We start from the raw sequence: 20,119 nt of genomic DNA on the forward strand, positions 1-20,119 counted from the left end.
TGAAGAAGTGATTTGTGTCGATTAAGAATTGGCTAAAAACACCACGAAGCGATTATTTGAGAGGTACCTATACATTTCTAACGATATATACGTATGAACTTTCTCACCCAAACGTAGACGTACGTCATGGGTGAGAAAGTAGAGAATATTTACATTTGCGGTCATTTAGTGGACGCTCTTGTCCAGAGCGACTTGCAGGAGCAATTGGGGTTGGGTGCCTTGCTCGGGGGCACATCGACAGATTTTTCGCAGGGTCGGCTCGGGGATTGGAACCGGCAACCTCTCGGTTGCTGGCACGGCGCTCTTGGTCACTAAGCTACCTGCTGCCCCATATGAGTTTAAGGTTGTGCCGTTGTTTGATCATGTGATAAGGTTTAATGGGTAATCGGACCATAACTAATGTGGTTATAGAAGTAATGTATAATATAGTAGAGAGCCAATAGAGGGTTACATTGAACTATTATGGTTTATTGGGCATTTCAATGGCATAAGGTGAAATCTGTATGTATGAGTGAATTCAACGGCTGGTATGGGTGGTAACCGGATACTACTGAGTATTTGGTTTGGTGATGTTGAATGGAAGATTTATAGAGTGGTTTGGGTTAAATAGAAAGACTCACTTATTCAACGGGAATAGGTGCAGGGAGAGAGAGTTTTTGTGTTGCTGAATGAGGTGAGAGCTAGTGCGGTTTTCATTTGGTGACGTCACTTGCTCTATGAACTGGAAGTAGTTGCTTTGAAGGAATCGCGGATTTTGTAGAGTGACTGGCAATGTTTGTAGAGGGTCCCTGGTTCTAACCCAGGTAGGGACAGTGGGTAAAGCTTTCGCATTGGGGCTATGGACCTAGATTACTACGTGGATTAAGAAATGTGAAAGTTGAATTAGATAGCTTTAGAAGTATTCTAGAAAGGTCTATGAAAATATGTTACAAGTACGAATGACATTATTTCCTAAGAAGGAAGATGATTAGGGCAGGTCCTCGCGCCTCCCCCTTTGTGTAGGAAGGAGCAGGGGGGGGAAGGGGTGAGAGACAGTACATAGTTCAAATGATAGGAATATAATTAAATGTATGCTTATCAACGATAGCAAGTATTTGTTTTATTAATTAGGGCCTAATCAGAGAGAACAGTTAAAGAAATTGAATAGCGAACTGAAATTGCGATAATTTAAGTTGAGGACAAAGGAAAATAATTTATGGTTCTAGTTCCCGGGTAAAAGAGTTGTACTTGCTTGACTAGATCGAGCAGAAGTTTTAATAGTTGAATGAAAAGCATTTCTTTGACAAAGTCTAATGGTTATTACTTTATTGTATAGGTTGGGTAACACCAGTGGTGTATGAAAATAATTGGTGATTTCTAAAACGATAATCTGTTTATGGTACGCTGAACAATGGGATATAGTTGTGACTATTAGGATGATGGATTGAATAAACATTGGTTAAAAGTATGAAGTTATTAAACAATAGGTTTATATTTTAAAAACATCAATGCCACAGGTTGCGATGATTAAATTAATAGAAAGGAGTTATAGGGTTATATTAGAAGGTGTAGTGAACTTAATGAAACGTGGTATTATATAGTGTCTTCCAGGATTGATGGAAGTCTCCTATAGCATTATGTTAAGGGATGCCTGGGATAAAATATAATGTCTTACTTACACGGAGTATGTGATTATATTGGCTAATGAATGAAATATGACATTTACAGGGACGACAGGAACAATAGAAGGGGAGACAGATTTTCCTAGGGGGTTGATCAAATAATTGATAATGGATCATTTGAGATGAGATCACATGTAGCAGATTTAGGGTAATCAATTAAATCATTGTATACTCTAGGAATTTTGAGTGGTTTTATGGATTAGTTATGAGGAATTAGATTGATACAAACGATTATTGATGAGTTAGGACTGGGGATATCTGTATCATGTTTTGTGTGTACTTACCATCTTTAGATTACTGATGGTAATTGAAGGTTAACAAAATGTATAACCAGGAGAAAGAGATTAGCTTATCTCATTGGAATGTTGCCCAGGGCTAGGGGGAGCAGTAGTGAAGTTAGGCAGTATTTAGGTCGTAAAAGTGAGCTACCAAATTAAGTGGGGCCTGGCTATTTTTGGTTGTTGTTTTTCAATTGGGTGTTTCAAATAAAAAACATCACACCTAGTATGATGTTTATAAAGGGGGTTGTTATGTTGAATTTAGGGGGTTTTCAACAGTTCATAGGTGATGGGTCTTAAAGGAGCACACACAGTGAATTTAATGGAGTTTTTCAGTTTTTGACTGAGTTTGGAGTGTGCATGATTTCTTGTGGGAGTGGATGTCATGAGGACTTGGTGTTTACTATGCTGTGGGATGGAACGGTTTGTTGGGTGATTTCAATGGCCTCTGGGCTCTGTTTTGACTTTCTGGTGTTGATTGGTCATCCACACTGGTGGTTCTGGGGGCATGAGAGGTTGAGGGTAATTGAGGGTTGAGGGTAATTTATAGTGCTGTGAAAAGTGTGAAGAAGATTATAATTTGGTAATAATAGGATTTGAACCATAAAATAACAGAAGAGGGAGAGAGCTTTCCCTGAATGAGGGATACCTGTTGCTAGTCAATTGTACTAATCTTGGATTACTTTTACGGGATAGAAGTAAGTTTAGATATTATCAAATGTTGTCATTTAAATTTCATTTTTATTATGCTTTAATAAACAACAAGTTGGTATTTGAAACTAAATTAATGCAATGAGCTGCAGTAATCAGAGGAAGGCACAATCTAATGCGAAACAGCTATTACTTAGTAATAATAGGAAGCTGGATAGGAGAATTTAGGATAGGGACTAGCTGTCCAGAAATATTTAGAAGAAACATGGTGATGAGGGAGTTTTTTTAGTGGACTATTAGATATAAATGGGTTAATCACGAACATAGAGTTTTTTAATTGTTTGTTGCTAGGCGGAAGGCTTAGTTGGGTTATTTCAGTGTGTGGGTGAAGTGAAAGGTGACCTAGGGTCGAATTGCTCTCTTACTTACGTCCTATGGCTGTCCTACGTTATCAGTGAATGAAAGCAGAAGGGAGCCTTTTGCTTCTCTCCTCAAACAAAGAGGAAAAAGCTGCCAGGGTTGAGCAGAGTTCAGGCTAAAACCTTTGTCTCTCCTTTGCTATCTTCTTGATTGATTACAGCATGAAGGGGGGTTTGTGTTAGGTTTGAAAGATTTAAGTATGGACCTGTCATGTCCAACCATCAGTCTTCAGCCCGGGAGAGCCGGGGTAGAACAGAGTTTGAACTAAACATGAGTGTTTTTACAAGATAAGGGATTGATTGGATTACTAATGATTCTGAACTAAATGAAAGTCGAATTTAGCCGCCATAAAAGACAAAGGAAGTGGGAGGAGCAATAAAGAAGCAAGGGACAGTCTCAAAAATAAATAAGGGATGGCAATTGGATGATAAATTACCAATATTACCTAAGTGATTGTTTAGGTAGGTGGTAATATTGACACATGAGCAGAACCAAGTGTCAAGAGGGGGGAAGAGGGTAGTGGTAGGATTAAATAATAAATATACGAAGGAGAGGACAAAATACTTAAAAAAAAACATTTTTTTAGATATGGTCTAGAAAGAGAATACTTATGTGAACGGTATGATTAGAGAGGGGTTAAGGAAAACACACAGGAGAGCAGGAAGAAATGGGGTACAAGGTCTACCGATAGTATTAATGACGATCAGGAGAACTCCAGATGAAGAAGGGTTATTGCCATTGGGGAAGGGATTTGGTAGACCATATAGAATGCCCGAGTTAGGAGGACCGGAGCAGGCAGAAATAGAAATGAAGAGCACCCTAGCAGAAAACGTGAGAAGGTAGTTATTAACCACACCGGTATGTCAGAGGATTTGTGCCCCACAGGTGAACTAAAGGAGAAGGTGACCCACTATATCTAACCAGGTGACTGGTGAGCATCCAGTCCCTAAAGAAGAAAGACTGGAAGCAGGCCTGTAGGGAAGGGCCCTATCAGGTTATATTGGTCACTGCCTTTGCCATTAGAATAGCAGAAAGAGCAACCTGGGTCCATGTTACCCACTGCAAAAAGGTAAGAACACATACAAGCACCACTGAACACACGCAGAGTTAGAGAGAAGAACTGGACCAATAGGGTCTGGGGATCACCTCTGTTAACGAAGATCTCCTACCCCGACCTATCATCACTGTAGTGTGTTCTCAGGGTGTGAGTATGGGGTAATACCAAGCAGAAAGACTGAGGACAGGAGAGGGTTGGCGGTTTTTGGGAATAGGGGTGACTTGAGCTGCATCATAGTCTCGGCAATGGTCTTGATATGTCAAGATCCACCACCAATTACGCTATGCCCTTACCATTGTTAAGAAGTAAAAGAGAAGAAAAGCGACCCGACATACTGACCGTCAAGGACGAGTGGTTTAAAAAAACGGAGTGATGTTGTCACGAGAATTTCTATCTCTAATTAATCAAACTTAATGCTTTGAATAATTCCCAGAGGGTGTAAGGCTCTGGTTTAATCATTAATTAAACGAAGGTCCACAACCAGCAAGAATGATCTGTATGTTTAATCATGGAGAGCTCTGCCGCCAAAAAATACATATACAGCTTTTATACCCCTTGACACACAAAGGCACTTTGCTCCGCCCATCTTTAGGAGGCTTTTAAACAGTTTCTCAGTCCCATTCACCCTGGAATGTTTTCTCAGCAGTTTCTAACTCCCCCCTCCCCTCTGTTAGTGGGTTGACACTACATTATAACTCTAACACTGTTCACACATTTATACTGTATTTGGGGTGAAATCCTTTAGTCATTATTCTTAAAATACAAATTAATCTATCAATCCACCCCTTTGACTAAATGTTTTCACATTCAGGATAAATGTATTTACAAACATGATTAATCTCAGAGATTAGTTATATTTATCTACTTCCAATCATAGGTCTTCTTTTTAAGATTTTCCCTATGACCTTCATACGTCAGAACCAATAAACATTTCATCCAATTGCGGTCTTTCAGGGTCAAAGTCCTCGTTATCCCCCAAGCCTGGAGGATCGTATTTCCCACTCTCCTGGTCAGAGTCCGGAGTCGGTCCATCTCTCATCATTTGGTGAGATACTGCATTCACCAACGCCTTACTCACCAATCCTCGGACACAGGGAACAAAACAACAACCACATAATACAAGAAAACCCATACAAACGCTGACTGCCCCTAACATGGTGGCTGCTATGGTTTTCCATTTACCAAACATGGTATCAAACCACCCTGTCCAAGATGTACTAACTCCTGAGTTTTCAGCCCATTCTTCACTTAGAGCAGTTCATTCTGCAAGAGCTCTGGTGACCGTCCCATCCGGTGTGGTGGTGTTAGGGATAAAATGTGCAACAATGGCTTATCATTCTATAGACACCGGCCCTTTCTGCCTGATCTAGAGCCAACCTCTTTTCCTAAGTCATGAGTGAGATGGCGGATAATTGTTCAGAGATCCCTTTTACTGCATCCCTAGTCTGGCCAATAAATCGTTGTTGGTCGTAATAGATATAATTAATCCAATCCACAATTTTGTTTATTGTCACCCACCAAAAGAACGTGGTAGTAAATACTTCCCCTAATTCTTTCATAGCTTGGTATCCATCCGATACCCCCCTTGGTATCCCAATCGCATCCATCTAAATAGGGCTATTCTCCTTCTTGTTAAAACTCCTCCTACGTCTGTTTAACCCTTTCCTTGGTTCCTGGTGACTAATTCTAACTAGCTGAATCAGTAGAACCAGGGCGCACGTATCTGGCCACCCTTTTGGTATTCTCTGCCTTATACTGCCTTTACTGGCACACGCCCACCAGGTCATCCCCAAAGCCAACACCTCCTTTGGCCGCCATTCCTTCCAGTTCTCTGCTGCCAATGACTGGAACGAATTGCAAAAATCTCTGAAGCTGGAGACTCTTATCTCCCTCACTAACTTTAAGCATCAGTTGTCAGAGCATCTTACTGATCACTGCACCTGTACACAGCCCATCTGAAATTAGCCCACCCAACTACCTCATCCCCATGTTATTTATTTTGCTCATTTGCACCCCAGTATCTCTATTTGCACATAATCTCTTGCACATCTATCATTCCAGTGTTAATACTAATTGTAATTATTTTGCACTATAGCCTATTTATTGCCTTACCTCCATAACTTGCTACATTTGCACACACTGTATATATATTTTCTGTTGTATATTTTGACTTTATGTTTTTTTTTTTACCCCATATGTAACTCTGTGTTGTTGTTTTTATCGCACTGCTTTGCTTTATCTTGGCCATGTCGCAGTTGTAAATGAGAACTTGTTCTCAACTGGCTTACCTGGTTAAATAAAGGTAAAATAAAAAATAAAAAAATAAACGCCCACCACCCATCGGTTACAGGGGCTGTAAGGTTCAGAATTCTCTCCTGTGCTTCTGAACTTAAGTCAATCACATTACTACTATCTCCAATTGATAATTGGTGATGTCTTTGTTTCTCTTTACCCCCCATCTGGATGTTCAGTCCCGCCCGGTCTCATATCCCCATCCCCAAGTGTTTTTAAACACTTGAGTCTAGGAACAATCCGCCGTGGGGGCCGAACACGAATATAATGGGATTTTATAATCCCAAATTGCTTATTGACATGTACCCCACCCATTGGCTACGTCCCTAACCTTTATTTTGAATCATACAGTCTGCCCTTCTCTGACTCCCACCTGCTCCACCATGGGAGTCATCGCTTTCAGCAATGGTGACGGAGTCATCAACTTCAGCCGAAGCAGCCAGTGTGCTGCCAATAAAAGTTGTGGCTGTCATGCCACCATCCTCTGCCGCAGTAGGCGAGCCACCACCTCCAGCAGTGGCCAGCCTTTGGTGTCGTACTCAGCACCAATGGACGGTGCCCCAGCAGCCCTGCACCAGCTGAGTCAGAGGGTCCTTCACCACACCTGTGGTGTTCCATGGGGCAGCCCAAGACTGCTTCTGTGTCCTTGTGCACTCTCCTCACGGGTGAACCCCTTACTTGCACCAGAGCAGGCACCCTCCTGGCCCCCATGGATCTCTAAAATGACACTGACTATCAGCTGCCCCTCTAGTTCGGCCAGATACACACAAGGACTGGATTTAACCCGGTCTGGTCCCTTCACTGCTCTGGCCCTTTGCCCTTCCTCTCCTACCGGATAGGATTTAGCGCTTATGGACTGAGCCCCCCCATTGAGGTATTTTCCGATGTGTGGATTTCCATAAGAAATCCAGGGAGGGCTGTCAGAAAGGCCATGCCTGTGCACGTGACTTTCCCCACAGTCCCATTAGGGTGATTTCTCCCCTTCTCAGCTGTATGTCACAGCCTGGGTTCAGCCAATAGGCGTGTGCCCGAATTGACATTTGGATACTGGCCCCTCTTAGGCTAGCTCAGAGCGCAAAGTGGTTAGGAGTCATGACCGCAGTCAAATTCCACACGACCGTTAGTCACGGTAACTAGTCTTCTCCAAAACTGTGCTCTGATGCTGATGATGGTCATTAGTAGCCTACCAAACGTGTTAACTGCCTGGTACTCAGCACTCTATTGTCCCTCTAATCACTCGGACATCAATGCAAATGTAATCGAAAATCTAATCAAAACACTTCATGAGAGCCCATGAGCTCATGTTACCCAACATTTATATAGGCTATGCAATTGCATGAGAAAACAGAGTTTTGATGGCCTCTATTAAAAAAGAGGATCCCATCAGCTTTCTATAGGCTAGGCCTACTATATTTATTTCTCAACTTTCCTAATAGTAAGCTCATTGCTTCTCTTTACAACAGGAGTATAGCCTACCTGGCCGGCATGAAAATGAACCACGTGAAAAGCGTCTTCCATTCGCTATTTAAGTGCATAGATGACGTATCTTTTTCCCCTGCCCCTGTTTCAAGACAGGTGCACAATAATGGTCCATTCTAAATCAAAACTAATTTCACACATTTATTATTTAGTATATGTAAAGACAAGATTACATCAAGAATAGTCGGATGGGTGACAATATTATTACTTGTGAATTATGTATCCTCACTTGTGAATGATGACCTGCATGTGCAGTAAGGCAAGAAACAGCTCATGACTTTTTTTTGCGACTTCAAATCATAGTCACACACCTCATGTAGCCTAGCCCATAGGCCTATATGTTTTGATAAGGTTTGTATCACAACTAAAGTGGCCAAATGACTTCTTAAAATTAAGCACATTAATCTGCTTTACAACCGGTGTATCAATCAATCAATCAAATGTATTTATAAAGCCCTTTTTACATCATCAGATGTCACAAAGTGCTATACAGAAACCCAGCCTAAAACCCCAAACAGCAAGCAATGCAGATGTAGAAGCACGAAAGGCAGAAACCTAGGAAGAAACCTAGAGAGGAACCAGGCTCTGAGGGGTGGCCAGTCCCCTTCTGGTGTCGCTCCTAACTGGCATACATTGGCGGCGTGTGAGTTTCGAGTTTGGGGAAGATAATTTTCACCATAAAATGTCACCTTTATAATAAATAAAGTATTCAGACCCCTTCACTTTTTCCACATTTTGTTACAGCCTTATTCTAAAGTGGATTAAATTGTTTGTTTTTTCTCCCTCATCAATCAACACACAATACCCCATAATGACAAAACAAAAACAGGTTTGTAGACATTTTTCTAATATATATATTTTTTAAAATCACATTTAAATAAGTATTCAGACCCTTTACTCAGTACTTTGTTGAAGCACCTTTGGCAGCGATTACAGCCTCGAGTCTTCTTGGGTGTGACGCTACAAGCTTGGCACACCTGTATTTGGGGAGTTTCTTCCATTCTTCTCTGCAGATCCTCTCAAGCTCTGTCAGGTTGGATGGGGAGCGTCGCTGCACAGCTATTTTCAGGTCGCTCCAGAGATGTTCGATAGGGTTCAAGTCTGGGCTCTGGCTGGGCCACTCAAGGACATTCAGAGACTTGTCCCGAAGCCACTCCTGCGTTGTCTTGGCTGTGTGATTAGGGTCGTTGTTCTGTTGGAAGGTGAACCTTCGCCCCAGTCTGAGGTCCTGAGCTCTCTGGAGCAGGTTTTCATCAAGGATCTCTCTGTACTTTGCTCCGTTCATTTCCCCTCGATCCTGACTAGTCTCTGCCGCTGAAAAACATCCCTACAGCATGATGCTGCCACCACCATGGATGGTATTGGCCAGGTAATGAGAGGTGCCTGGTTTCCTCCAGTCGTGACGCTTGGCATTCAGGCCAAAGAGTTTAATCTTGGTTTCATCAGACCAGAGAATCTTGTTTCTCCTGGTCTGAGAGTCTTTAGGTGCCTTTTGGCAAACTCCAAGCGGGCTGTCATGTGCCTTATACTGAGGAGTGTCTTCCGTCTGGCCACTCTACCATAAAGGTCTGATTGGTGGTGTGCTGCAGAGATGGTTGTCCTTCTGGAAGGTTCTCCCATCTCCACAGAGGAACTCTGGAGCTCTGTCAGAGTGACCATCGGGTTCTTGGTCACCTCCCTGACCAAGGCCCTTCTCCCCCGATTGCTCAGTTTGGCCGAGCGGCCAGCTCTAGGAAGAGTCTTGGTGGTTTCAAACTTCTTCCATTTAAGAATGATGAGGCCACTCAGTTCTTGGGGACCTTCAATGCTGCAGAAACGGTTTGGTACCCTTCCCCAGATCTGTGCCTCGACACAATCCTGTCTCTGAGCTCTACGGACAATTCCTTCGAACTCATGGCTTTTGCTCTGACATGCACTGTCAACTGAGGGTCCTTATATAGCCTTTCCAAATCATGTCCAATCAATTGAATTTACCACAGGTGACTCCAATCAAGTTGTAGAAACATCTCAAGGATGATCAATGGAAACAGGATGCACCTGTGCTCAATTTCGAGTCTCATAGAAAAGGGTCTGAATACTTATGTAAATAACGTATTTCTGTTTTTGTTTTTAATACATTCGCAAAAATTCTAAAAACCTGTTTTCGCTTTGTCATTATGGGGTATTGTGTGTAGACTGATCAGACATTTTTTATATTTAATCAATTTTAGAATAATGTGGAAAAAGTGAAGGGGTCTGAATACTTTCCTAACACTCACTCATCAAGTCTTACATTCCATTACCTTTCTCTCTCCAACCCTGTTGGAAAAACCAATTTGACCAACTGAAGCTGGTTTGACCATATCATAGCCTAGAATTTAAAAATCTCCTACCTGTGGATTTATTTGCCCCTTTAGGGAGGGTTCAACATTTGAGATATAGAAATTATATAATGGTCTTGTGTCCTCCAGACCTACTCAATGAATAAGCAACTATAGCTTCAAACAATGTTCAACATTCTTTATTTAACTCAAGGAATTGTATTCATTTACTGATACAGACATATCATAGACATTAAGGGCTGTTGTAGTTGGACTTGTTGCATAGAGCACCTTTTATAAGGACAATAATTGAGATTCTGTCTATATTGATATACACGTGCCCTCAGTGGAACATACAAGGGTAAAATCCAATGTGAAAGCAATGTGATTTGATTGTATATCACCTGCTCACAAGTTTTGGAAATGCTTAGACTGTTAAAGCTAATGTCCTCCAGTGGGTGGCAGTAAAAGTCATGAAATAATCACACAATTTTACATTTTAGTCATTTAGCAGATGCTCTTATCCAGAGCAACTTACAGTAAGTAGTAAGTCGAACCCACAACCCTGGCGTTGCAAGCGCCACGCTCTACCAACTGAGCCACACAGGATCACACAATCAACCAGGATGAAATCAGACACAATGTATAATACATAATCTACATACTGTATGCAACAGTCTAGGTCTATACTGAAGCAGGAAGAAGAATAAAAGCCACAGCACTGACGTTCTTTAAATGTCACATTTAATGAGTTTCACCACTGTACCTCAAATCTATACTGTTAGAAACCGGACATTTTTCCCAACACACACGTGAGCACATCCAAGGAGTCAATTCCGGTCTCAACTTCACATTGGCTTTAAGGTCCTTGTAAGCAGAGCTTTATAGATATATTTATTGTAAATTGTATTCAAATTACATTACCTCTGAGTATAAACTTCAAATGTCTTATAAAAATGTGTGACAGCACAAGTAGTACCTATCCAAATTTAGCCCAATATCAGTTGCAGAGTTCAAGTTAGTCTCTCTCACAGCAAACACCATATTTTTGTCTAACATTATTTTTTGTAGACATTTAAAATTAGCATCAGTGGGTTTTTGTACTTCATTTCAACACAAAATCTCTTGAAGAAAAGATACTACCATCTTCACACACATATTACACATGGAGACAAGGGGGGGAGGAGAGGGGGGGTCATAGCCTATCAAATATATGACTCAACGTCAACTAACAGTCTGTAATTGCTTGGCTATTGATAGGGTCTTTTAATACAATGACATGATAGGATGGATCCCACCTCTGGCAAATTTGAAATCGTTTTTCAAATGAGTGAAGAATTAAACTTGCAGGTTTTTTATTTCAATATAAAAGCTGGAAGGGACATTCAAGTTTTATTTTTATTTCTCCACATGAAGTGCTAAACTTGTGGAGGTAGACAAACCAAGTAATTGAGCTCAAGAGGTAGAGACCAACATTGTGATTCCTTTATATACATATACACACAATAGTAAAGTGTTTCTCTAAGGTAAAATAATTTATTATAATAATAATAGTATAATAATAGTAAGAAAAAAGCCTTCTACTTCAATATATCCACAGCTCTGCAGTACACACAAGACACAATTAACATAATTGGTTATGTGTTTTTTCATTTGTTTTCTGAATCATTTGTTTTGGATAATTTTTGTCTTCTACACACTCTAGTACAGGGGAAAACATAAAAAAGACAAAAGAAAATATATACATTTATAAGCAAGTCTCAAAAATAAAATAAAATGCACATCCCTAAAAATATGCAGGCTCATACACCTTCTATACAGCAGTATTGTTCTGAGTTTTCATTTCTGTCTTTTCCTCCATTGTAGATTTTGTTTTAAATCTTTGTTTTTTTCACGTATTTACATATCATATTCTGTGGATCATGAGAAAGCATGCCATAGAATGTTGACTGAAAGAAATAAAAAAGAATAATCAAAAAATATATTAAATTGTTTTCTTCTGAGAGTTTATTTTATTGGCGTAGGTGCAGGTGTGGGTGACATGAAACATCGCTATGGGGAGTGAGGCTTAAAGTAGACCTAATGTATCTGTTTGACACCATTCCTTTGATAAGGTGACACCCCCTCACCAAAGCAACTCACTGTAGTTAGTTAAACATCCTCATTCGCACGTGACAGGACACACGTATAAGCAACACGCACACACCCCTCGTTGGAACCCTACAGAATAAATTAATGTCTTCAAGGAATGGCAACATCCCCTCGTATCATCAAACATCTTTTTTTTTTTGTAAATCTTGGTTTCGCTTTAGAATAATTTTATTATTTTGGTTTGGCTGATTGTAACTAGGTATGTATTGACAGAACATGGACATACAGTGTACGGTAGGACTATAGATTCAGCAGACATGGTAGGGGAACCAGTGAATGTCTGTATCCCTTATACTCTTAACATGCCTGTTCATATGGTACAGTACGTTTAACAGCAGATTACTTGAATTCAGTCTCCAGAGAGAAAATGCAACGACCAAGTAGCACCCCAACATGGCCTTCTTGTTACTGTAGCACAAAACCTGTGCTGAATACCACAATATCAATATGTAGCCTAAACTACTGTCTCTCTGTCCCCTGGCATGCTACTGTACTTCAGCTCTCAGTGGCGCTTCTTTCCCACTAATAGTCGATTATTTGAAGCAACCACATTCCAGGGTTAACTCATTTTACCCAGTTAATACTGACACAGTGCCATACTTCCACATGCCCATATTTGGGTTAGGTGTGCGAGTGTGTGTGCCGTGTGGGGTGTGAGGGGTTCTCGCCATACGTATCGCAACCAAGTGGCATGCAGAGCACACATCTCTTCACAAATACTGACTTCTAACCCGGGGGACAGCAGGCAGAAAACAAACAGCAATAGAGCAGGAAAACTAATTTAACAACAAAAGAACGATGAAACCCTCTGACTATACTGTTTAACAGTACACCACAAATAAATAAAAAGCATTATCTCTAATTGAACGCTATGATTTATCAGGGAGGCGGTGGGGAGGGGGTTAGCTAGCGTGAGTAGGTACTGTCTTAAATCTTGTGCTATACATAAAAATAACACCCTTTCCGGACCTCGTCTCCCTCCATTAATAAATAAGTGATGACTATGCATGTATGGAAGTGGACGGGAGCTGTGCGTTGCCCTCTGGGACTGCAGGCAGAGACTACGAGGACTCTCTGTAGCCTAATGCCTCTGTCTCATCCCTGGCTTTACACACATTTTCAAGCCCACGAGGGTGGCCCTTATATCACCTCTGCACAATGTTTGTATGCACATGCGTGTGTGCATCCATTAGTGGGTTTGCATCTACAGAGCAGTGTGGGTATACACTTGCATACATAGCACACTCTAAAAGTCCCTCCATAACCCAGTCAGCAGTGGTTGGTTGGGTTCATTTTAAAACGTCATAGTTAGTATTACAGTACACATACAGTGGACATTGCTAGTCCTAGACTCCAGTGAAATGCTACGCAGGTTGTTTTTTTTTTCTTCTTGTCCTCAGTAGTCCAGCGCGGGCCATGGGCGGGGGGCGTGGCCCAGACAGCAGCTATTCCCACACCAGGGGGGACGGGGGCATCTCAGAGGGCTGGGCCACAGTGGAACTGTCAGGGAGAGACGGGAGAGAGAGAGCGAGGGAGACGAGTGAAAGAAAGAACAAAAGAGGACACAGATAGATGACGGGACAGGGAGAGATGGAAAGATATGGTCATTCACTTGCACTGCCGCACCACCACTTTCTGTTTAGTTAGCAGCATGCATCTATTGCAGAGGACATGCAGAAAAAGCAATTAACTAATGCTTCACAATAACTTTCAGAATGTTGGCTGGCTGGCTGGCTGGCTGGCTGGCTGGCTGGCTGGCTGGCTGGCTGGAGCGAAACTCACTAATCAGATGTTTTAGGCCGGGTAATAACAAACTGCAAGGAAAAATATACTTTTATTGGCTGCCAATGAGGAAAGCTGGCCAATGGAATGGACTGTTACTGTTCTTGTTGTGACACAGAAGAACACAGGTATCAAGGTGTGGCAGGTAGATTAGGTAAGGGAAGGTAAGCTGAGGAAAGGTAAGCTGACATGCTCACAGGACCAGGTCAAGTAGGGTCAATGTCATCTAACAAGCTATCAAGCTTCTAAGAAGTGGTTACCTTTCAAACTAGCTCAATTCCAAAAATCCAAACAATGAAGAATCCGGTGGTATCCCCCGGCAGAGGCCTCTAGTCTTACCTGATAAAGCTTTTGAAAGCGGCTGACTGGGGGTTGATGCAGAGCGGCACTCTGTTCCCCTTCTGCTGCTCCAGGATGAACTGGTGAATGATCTCTGTGGAAGACAGAGTCAGACTCAGGGAGACAAACCTAACACACTCTTTAGAGTTAAACCGAGTTTCACAGTAAGCTTTTTAACCGGTGTTGACTTATTGTGTTATACAGTACAGTATGTACTGCTTGTTTGAAATTAGGTAAAGATCTATTTCGAAGTGTGGATCTTCACTTAGAACAATCTGGTATGTATTTAGAAATCCCGTGGTAAAATGGTGGTTGCATTACAATGATCTACTGATTTATTATGCTTCATTGGGATTCATTAAAACAAGCTTTGTTGTGTAGCTACCACTTAGGACCAGGTAGATAGTTGAAATAAGTACCGAAGAGGAAAGGGAGAGAGAAGGAGGAGGGAGGAAGGCCAGGTTTATTTTGACCCTCCACCAGAGTAAGCCTGCTTTTAGAAGACATCCTCACTAATACCTGCTGACAGAACAGGCCACCACTGATCTGGGTCTCCCCGCAGAGAGAGAGAGGAGGGAGGGAGGGAGAGAGAGAGAACAAATGTCTAAACGAGAGGAAGTGCTTCTAGGGATGTGACTAAAGGCGTCAGCAAGCTTCAGTTTGATTGGCGCCTAGCCGAACTCGGCCAAGCGAACCGAACGAGTGTGCTCGCATACTCCCTTAAAAGACCTTCGCTTGAAAAACGAGAAGAAATAGGCAATAGTACTGTTTGTCTATTTTGAGACGCTGTAGCCAGTATACACTTCCACAAAATAGTCAGAATTAATCTAAGATAACTCAAGAAATCTTTCATTAATTTTGACGTTTTTGCAGAGGAGAGTTTAGTCGCGCAATTTTACATCTAACTAAGATGTTTGGTGCAGTATTTCTCAATGAAAAAACGTGCATCAAAACAAGTCGTCTCTCATTGTATGACAACAAAGACTTTATTGAAGAATCCCTACTGTTGACCAATCACCGACAAAGGGGTGTAGACTTCGGCTACACACTTCGGCTTGCCTCGAGAAAAAATTTTGTGTGTCCGAACAGCCGGGAAAAAAACATACCGAAGTCCAAAACGAAGAAAAACTTCACAAAATGTTGTCATAATATATGCACAAACTCTTCTGAACTGTTTCGGCTGGGAAGCATGAGGACGCCTTAACACACAGAGGCATGATCTGCACATGGTCTCAGGGCTGATTGGATTCAATTAGGACCTCAGGCGTCTGTAAAGCTGCCTGTTTCACAATAATTGTGGTATGAGGTTAAGTTGGGATAAGACTTTCACCATGTAAGCAATGGATGAATGTCTATGTATCACCCATTGAACCAATTAGCGTTAGCAAAAGCAGGCTCTCTTTGCAAATCCAGTGGAAAAACATAACCCGGTAGCATGAAGGGGATAAAAATGGATGAGATAGATAGGCCTAAGACAGAGGATCAAATAAAAAAACTTGAAAGGGCTAATTCCCACAGCAAAAATCTGCCCTCTGCTGGTTGGTGGACAGACCCACCTTTGACCTGTCTAACAGAGGTCAGATTCTTCTCAAAGCCGTCGTCGAACTTGGGGGTGGTGACGGGCTCGAAGTCGCTGGTGTAGACGCGGCCAGAGGAGGTGGTGTAGCAGCACTTACACATGCAGGTGTGGTACCTCAGTCGGCCCTCGTCCAGGTAGGGGTGGGCCAGGGCATCCTTCGCTGAGATCCGCTTCGACTTGGGGAGGGCCAAACACACACTGATTTACACACACTGATGTACACAGACTACACACACTGATGGAATACATACAGGACTATGAAATCCCTCCAAATCAAATGGTCTGTTTGATAAAGCGTTTGCTGTCTCTCATTAACAGCAGTCTACTACACATTCTCTCTTTTGAGGACACCCCACATTAAAACTAGACCTTGGAATCAAATCAAATCAGCCTCAACTGAATAACCAACTGACTAGTCATCAATATCCCACTGACAGGAGCCAGCCTCTGAAACGAAGGGGGAGAAGCCCTCTAGTCTGGATAAAGACCACCGAAAAGAAAGGTCTACTTATTTCCACATTACAGATCTCAATGAGACAACCCTGTATTCAGTAGGCCTCGATAACTCAATGTTTGTGGCCCCCATCATTACCATGTGTCAGATTCCTACTAATCCGTTAGTGACAGAGCTTCAGAATCATTACAACGTTCATCTTATTTCCCCAGGCAGTCAGGAGATGACAATAAACACCACTGTGTGTGTTCTGTCAACGCTAGCTGCTAGTAGGGTTTCTGCACACGAACACACGTGCAGTCACACACACAGTCTCACACACACACAGTCTCACACACACACACACACACACACACAGTCACACACACAGGCCCATGGATGTAGAACAAGCCTGCAATATTGTTTGGTTTTAATCATCTCCTAAGTGCATGAATAAGTAAAGGTGAGGGTCGGGGGAGAGAAGACGGCAAAGTTAATCAACCTCCCTTTGTTGCATAAGACAGTGAATAAGCGTCAACGTGTCAACCTAACTCATGAAAGGAGGATGTTGTTGCAGGGCAGTAGGGTCAAGGCAGTGCCCTTTAGGGGTTGGACTTAGAGACATATGCACTGGGGGAACAGTCTTACACCACGGCTGTCCATCACCCTGGATTGGCCACTGGCCAGAGGTGAAAGCCTGCCATTGAAGCCAACGTCATTCAATCCAAAGCTGGATTGTTGATTACAGTCAGTGACAATAGTGTCTAGGGTTACCACCACCTTCCCCATGTTCCCTTTGTTCAGAATCGACACCCTAGGATGTTGAATTCATATCCTGCCAATGTGTATTGTAGTTGAATGTACTGTACAGAAGTGATGCTAAAACTGTCTCTGTACCATAAGGTATACTCATACGTTTTAGGAAAATAAGATATGTTATTCAGACAGAAAGCCAAAAAGCTTCTTCAGTCTGTAAGTAGGAGCCAAAACTCTTGAGTAGAGTATTATTTTACATCTCTGCATATGGTGTCCAATCTGCAGGCCATTTAGCCATTGAACCATTACTTGTAATGAGGAGATTATTTTTGTTTATTTTCTTTGGTTAGGCAGAAATTGCATCCTATTACTGTGGAGTATAATGATCTGTTTCCCAACAGGCAGTCAGGCGCACACGCACACACACACACACACACACACACACACACACACACACACAACTCACCGGATCGAACACAAGCATCCTGCACAGGAGGTGGACAGCTTCGTGGGTGGCCTGGCTGGACAGGGTGTACAGGACAGGAAGGGATGGCTGCAGAGACAGGAAATGACATACAGTCTGTCAAATAGTCACACGCACAGTCAACTTAACCAAATAAAGCTTTTTCAATGCTGGCCTTGTTTTTATTACACCTTGAAAACACCTTGGATGATGATATCATGAACTGTACATTCAACATTACATTTTTGACATTCAGAAGAAGCATCTACCTGTGAAGGGAGTGTAGATGGTAGTACAGTTTTTGTACAGCACCCAAAAACATGATGTGATTTTATGTGACAACGGGAAAAATATTGCAATGTGGATTCAATTGAATTGAGTCCTAGATCTTATCTGTGGCATCAAAGCCAGCCACAGCCAATGATTTTACAAATCTCTCCTTCACTTCCATACGTCTTCCACGCTGCCGCCAAAGGGATCCTTCAAATGATAGCCGTGTGCTCATCTCTACAAGGAGGTGGGCCCAGAAGAACAATGAGCAAGTTATTTTTACACTCTAATTATCTTCCCTGCCCCCATCCATCCCTCACTCTGTCTCTCTCTCTCTCTCTGTCTCTCTCTCTCTCTATCAAACTCAACAAAGTTGATTGAAAAAGCACACCGTTAATCGTTTGTTTTCCCTGATTAGGTTTTGCCGGTGCGAGCAGATGCAAGCCCGACTGGTAATTCACGCTCATCAGGAGATTACTTTCTGTCACAACACACACCACTCCCTCCGCTGTGTTTCACCCAGCGCAATCACCAAGGAGAGGAGGACGAGAGCAGAGGAGAGGAGAGGGGGAGGAGAGCAGAGGAGAGGGGTAGGAGAGGGAGAGGAGAGGAGAGGGCGGGGAGAGGGGGAGGAGAGGGAGAGGAGAGCAGAGGAGAGGAGAGGGAGAGGAGAGGGGGAGGAGAGCAGAGGAGAGGGGTAGGAGAGGGAGAGGAGAGGAGAGGGCGGGGAGAGGGGGAGGAGAGGAGAGGGAGAGGAGAGCAGAGGAGAGGAGAGGGAGAAGAGAGGGGGAGGAGAGGAGAAGGAGAGGATAGGAGAGGGGAGGAGAGGGAGAGGAGAGACGATGGGGAGGAGAGGAGAGGGGGAGGAGGAGAGGAGAGGAGATCAGAGGAGAGGAGAGGTGGCGGAGAGGAGAGGGGGAGGAGAGGAGAGCAGAGGAGAGGAGAGGGGTGGGAGAGAAGAACAGAGGAGAGGGGTAGGAGAGGAGAACAGAGGAGAGGGGTAGGAGAGGAGGGGAGAGGGGGAGGAGAGGGGGAGGAGAAGAGAGCAGAGGAGAGGGGAGGAGAGGGGAAGAAGAGGAGAGCAGAGGAGAGGAGAGGGGGAGTAGAGGAGAAGGAGAGGAGATCAGAGGGGGCGGAGAGGAGAGGGGAGGAGAGGAGAGCAGAGGAGAGGAGAGGGGGAGTAGAGGAGAAGGAGAGGAGATCAAAGGAGAGGAGAGGAGAGGGGGCGGAGAGGAGAGGGGGAAGAGAGGAGAGGCTTTTAGAGCTGCATTCTCAGGACAATGGACATGAAATGTTCACCTTTTTGTGTGGTATGGGTGTGTGTGTGCTTGCTCATGTGTGTGCAATGCGTGTGTGTCTGTGTTCCATTGGGCGGAGTTGATTGCAATGCGTGAGAACTACAGTGATAATTAAGTTCTCAGTTATCGGAAAGTATCATTTTCACAGCTAACTCTGTGCTTTGTGTGTGTTACATCAGTGTGTGTGTGTCACCATGGTGGCAATGTGTTGGGGCACGGTGCTGGGCAGAGAGAGAGAGAGCGAGACAGAGAGAGCGAGAGACAGAGAGAGAGAGAGACAGAGACAGAGAGAGAGAGTGTTGCGGTGCACAGTAGCATTAGTAGGCATTAGCCTGGGATTAGCAGGGGATGGAGTTCTAGACAGATGAAGGGGGCAGGAGAGAGAGGGAGGTGAGGCTAGACTGGACCCCTGTCCCTCTCCCTCTCCCTGTCCCGGCCCCATGATGCCGCCCGGGACCGTAGCCAAATTAAACAAATGATGACTCAGGAAGAGAGGCTGACTGGTGACGTAATGGCCAGGGCGCTGTTTCAGACTATCACTCAGAAACTCACACTGTGTCAAACAGTGTGAAGGATGAGACTGTCTGAGAGCAGCTGAAGGTTCTCTTTAAAGACAACATACAGATGCAGTAATAACAGCAGCTAATCTCCGTCTCTAGCCGGAGAAAGGCATCTCCTGTCAAACTAGGGCAAGTGGTCACCCAGCCCACTCCAAACTCCTCAGACTAAGCAAAAAGGGGTACATTGCCTGGTGTGTGTGCACTGTGCAGCCATCAGCAGTAGTTCTGGTGACTGGGTTGAGGGAGTATTTCAACATAGAATTTTGAGCTTTTCCCTGCATGGCAACTGACTGTACAGCTAGAGTGGTGGTGTGATGTCACAGTGCCTCAAGGCCTTGTTATTGTAAGCA

At 43.3% G+C, this 20,119-nt stretch overlaps 2 protein-coding genes across 2 annotated transcripts in view; both read right to left on the reverse strand.

Annotated features, from left to right (window-relative positions):
• The window catches only part of LOC123481181 (nitric oxide synthase, inducible-like), a 32,086-nt gene extending 25,333 nt beyond the window's left edge, over nucleotides 1-6,753 (reverse strand). The window contains 1 exon segment of the mRNA XM_045214833.1: nucleotides 6,733-6,753. Within this exon segment, the coding sequence (XP_045070768.1) occupies nucleotides 6,733-6,753 (21 nt within the window).
• A 3,570-nt stretch (nucleotides 6,754-10,323) lies between these two features.
• LOC121557890 (serine/threonine-protein kinase NLK) overlaps nucleotides 10,324-20,119 on the reverse strand; it is a 93,532-nt gene continuing 83,736 nt past the window's right edge. The window contains exons 8-11 of the mRNA XM_041871353.2: nucleotides 17,645-17,731; nucleotides 15,967-16,165; nucleotides 14,411-14,504; nucleotides 10,324-13,789 (exon numbers count right to left, since the gene is read on the reverse strand). Coding sequence (XP_041727287.1) covers nucleotides 13,735-13,789; nucleotides 14,411-14,504; nucleotides 15,967-16,165; nucleotides 17,645-17,731 — 435 coding nt within the window. The 3' untranslated portion in view covers nucleotides 10,324-13,734. The remainder of the gene's footprint in view (nucleotides 13,790-14,410; nucleotides 14,505-15,966; nucleotides 16,166-17,644; nucleotides 17,732-20,119) is intronic.

The sequence above is a fragment of the Coregonus clupeaformis genome, chromosome 5, assembly GCF_020615455.1.
Source record: "Coregonus clupeaformis isolate EN_2021a chromosome 5, ASM2061545v1, whole genome shotgun sequence".
NCBI lineage: Eukaryota > Metazoa > Chordata > Actinopteri > Salmoniformes > Salmonidae > Coregonus > Coregonus clupeaformis.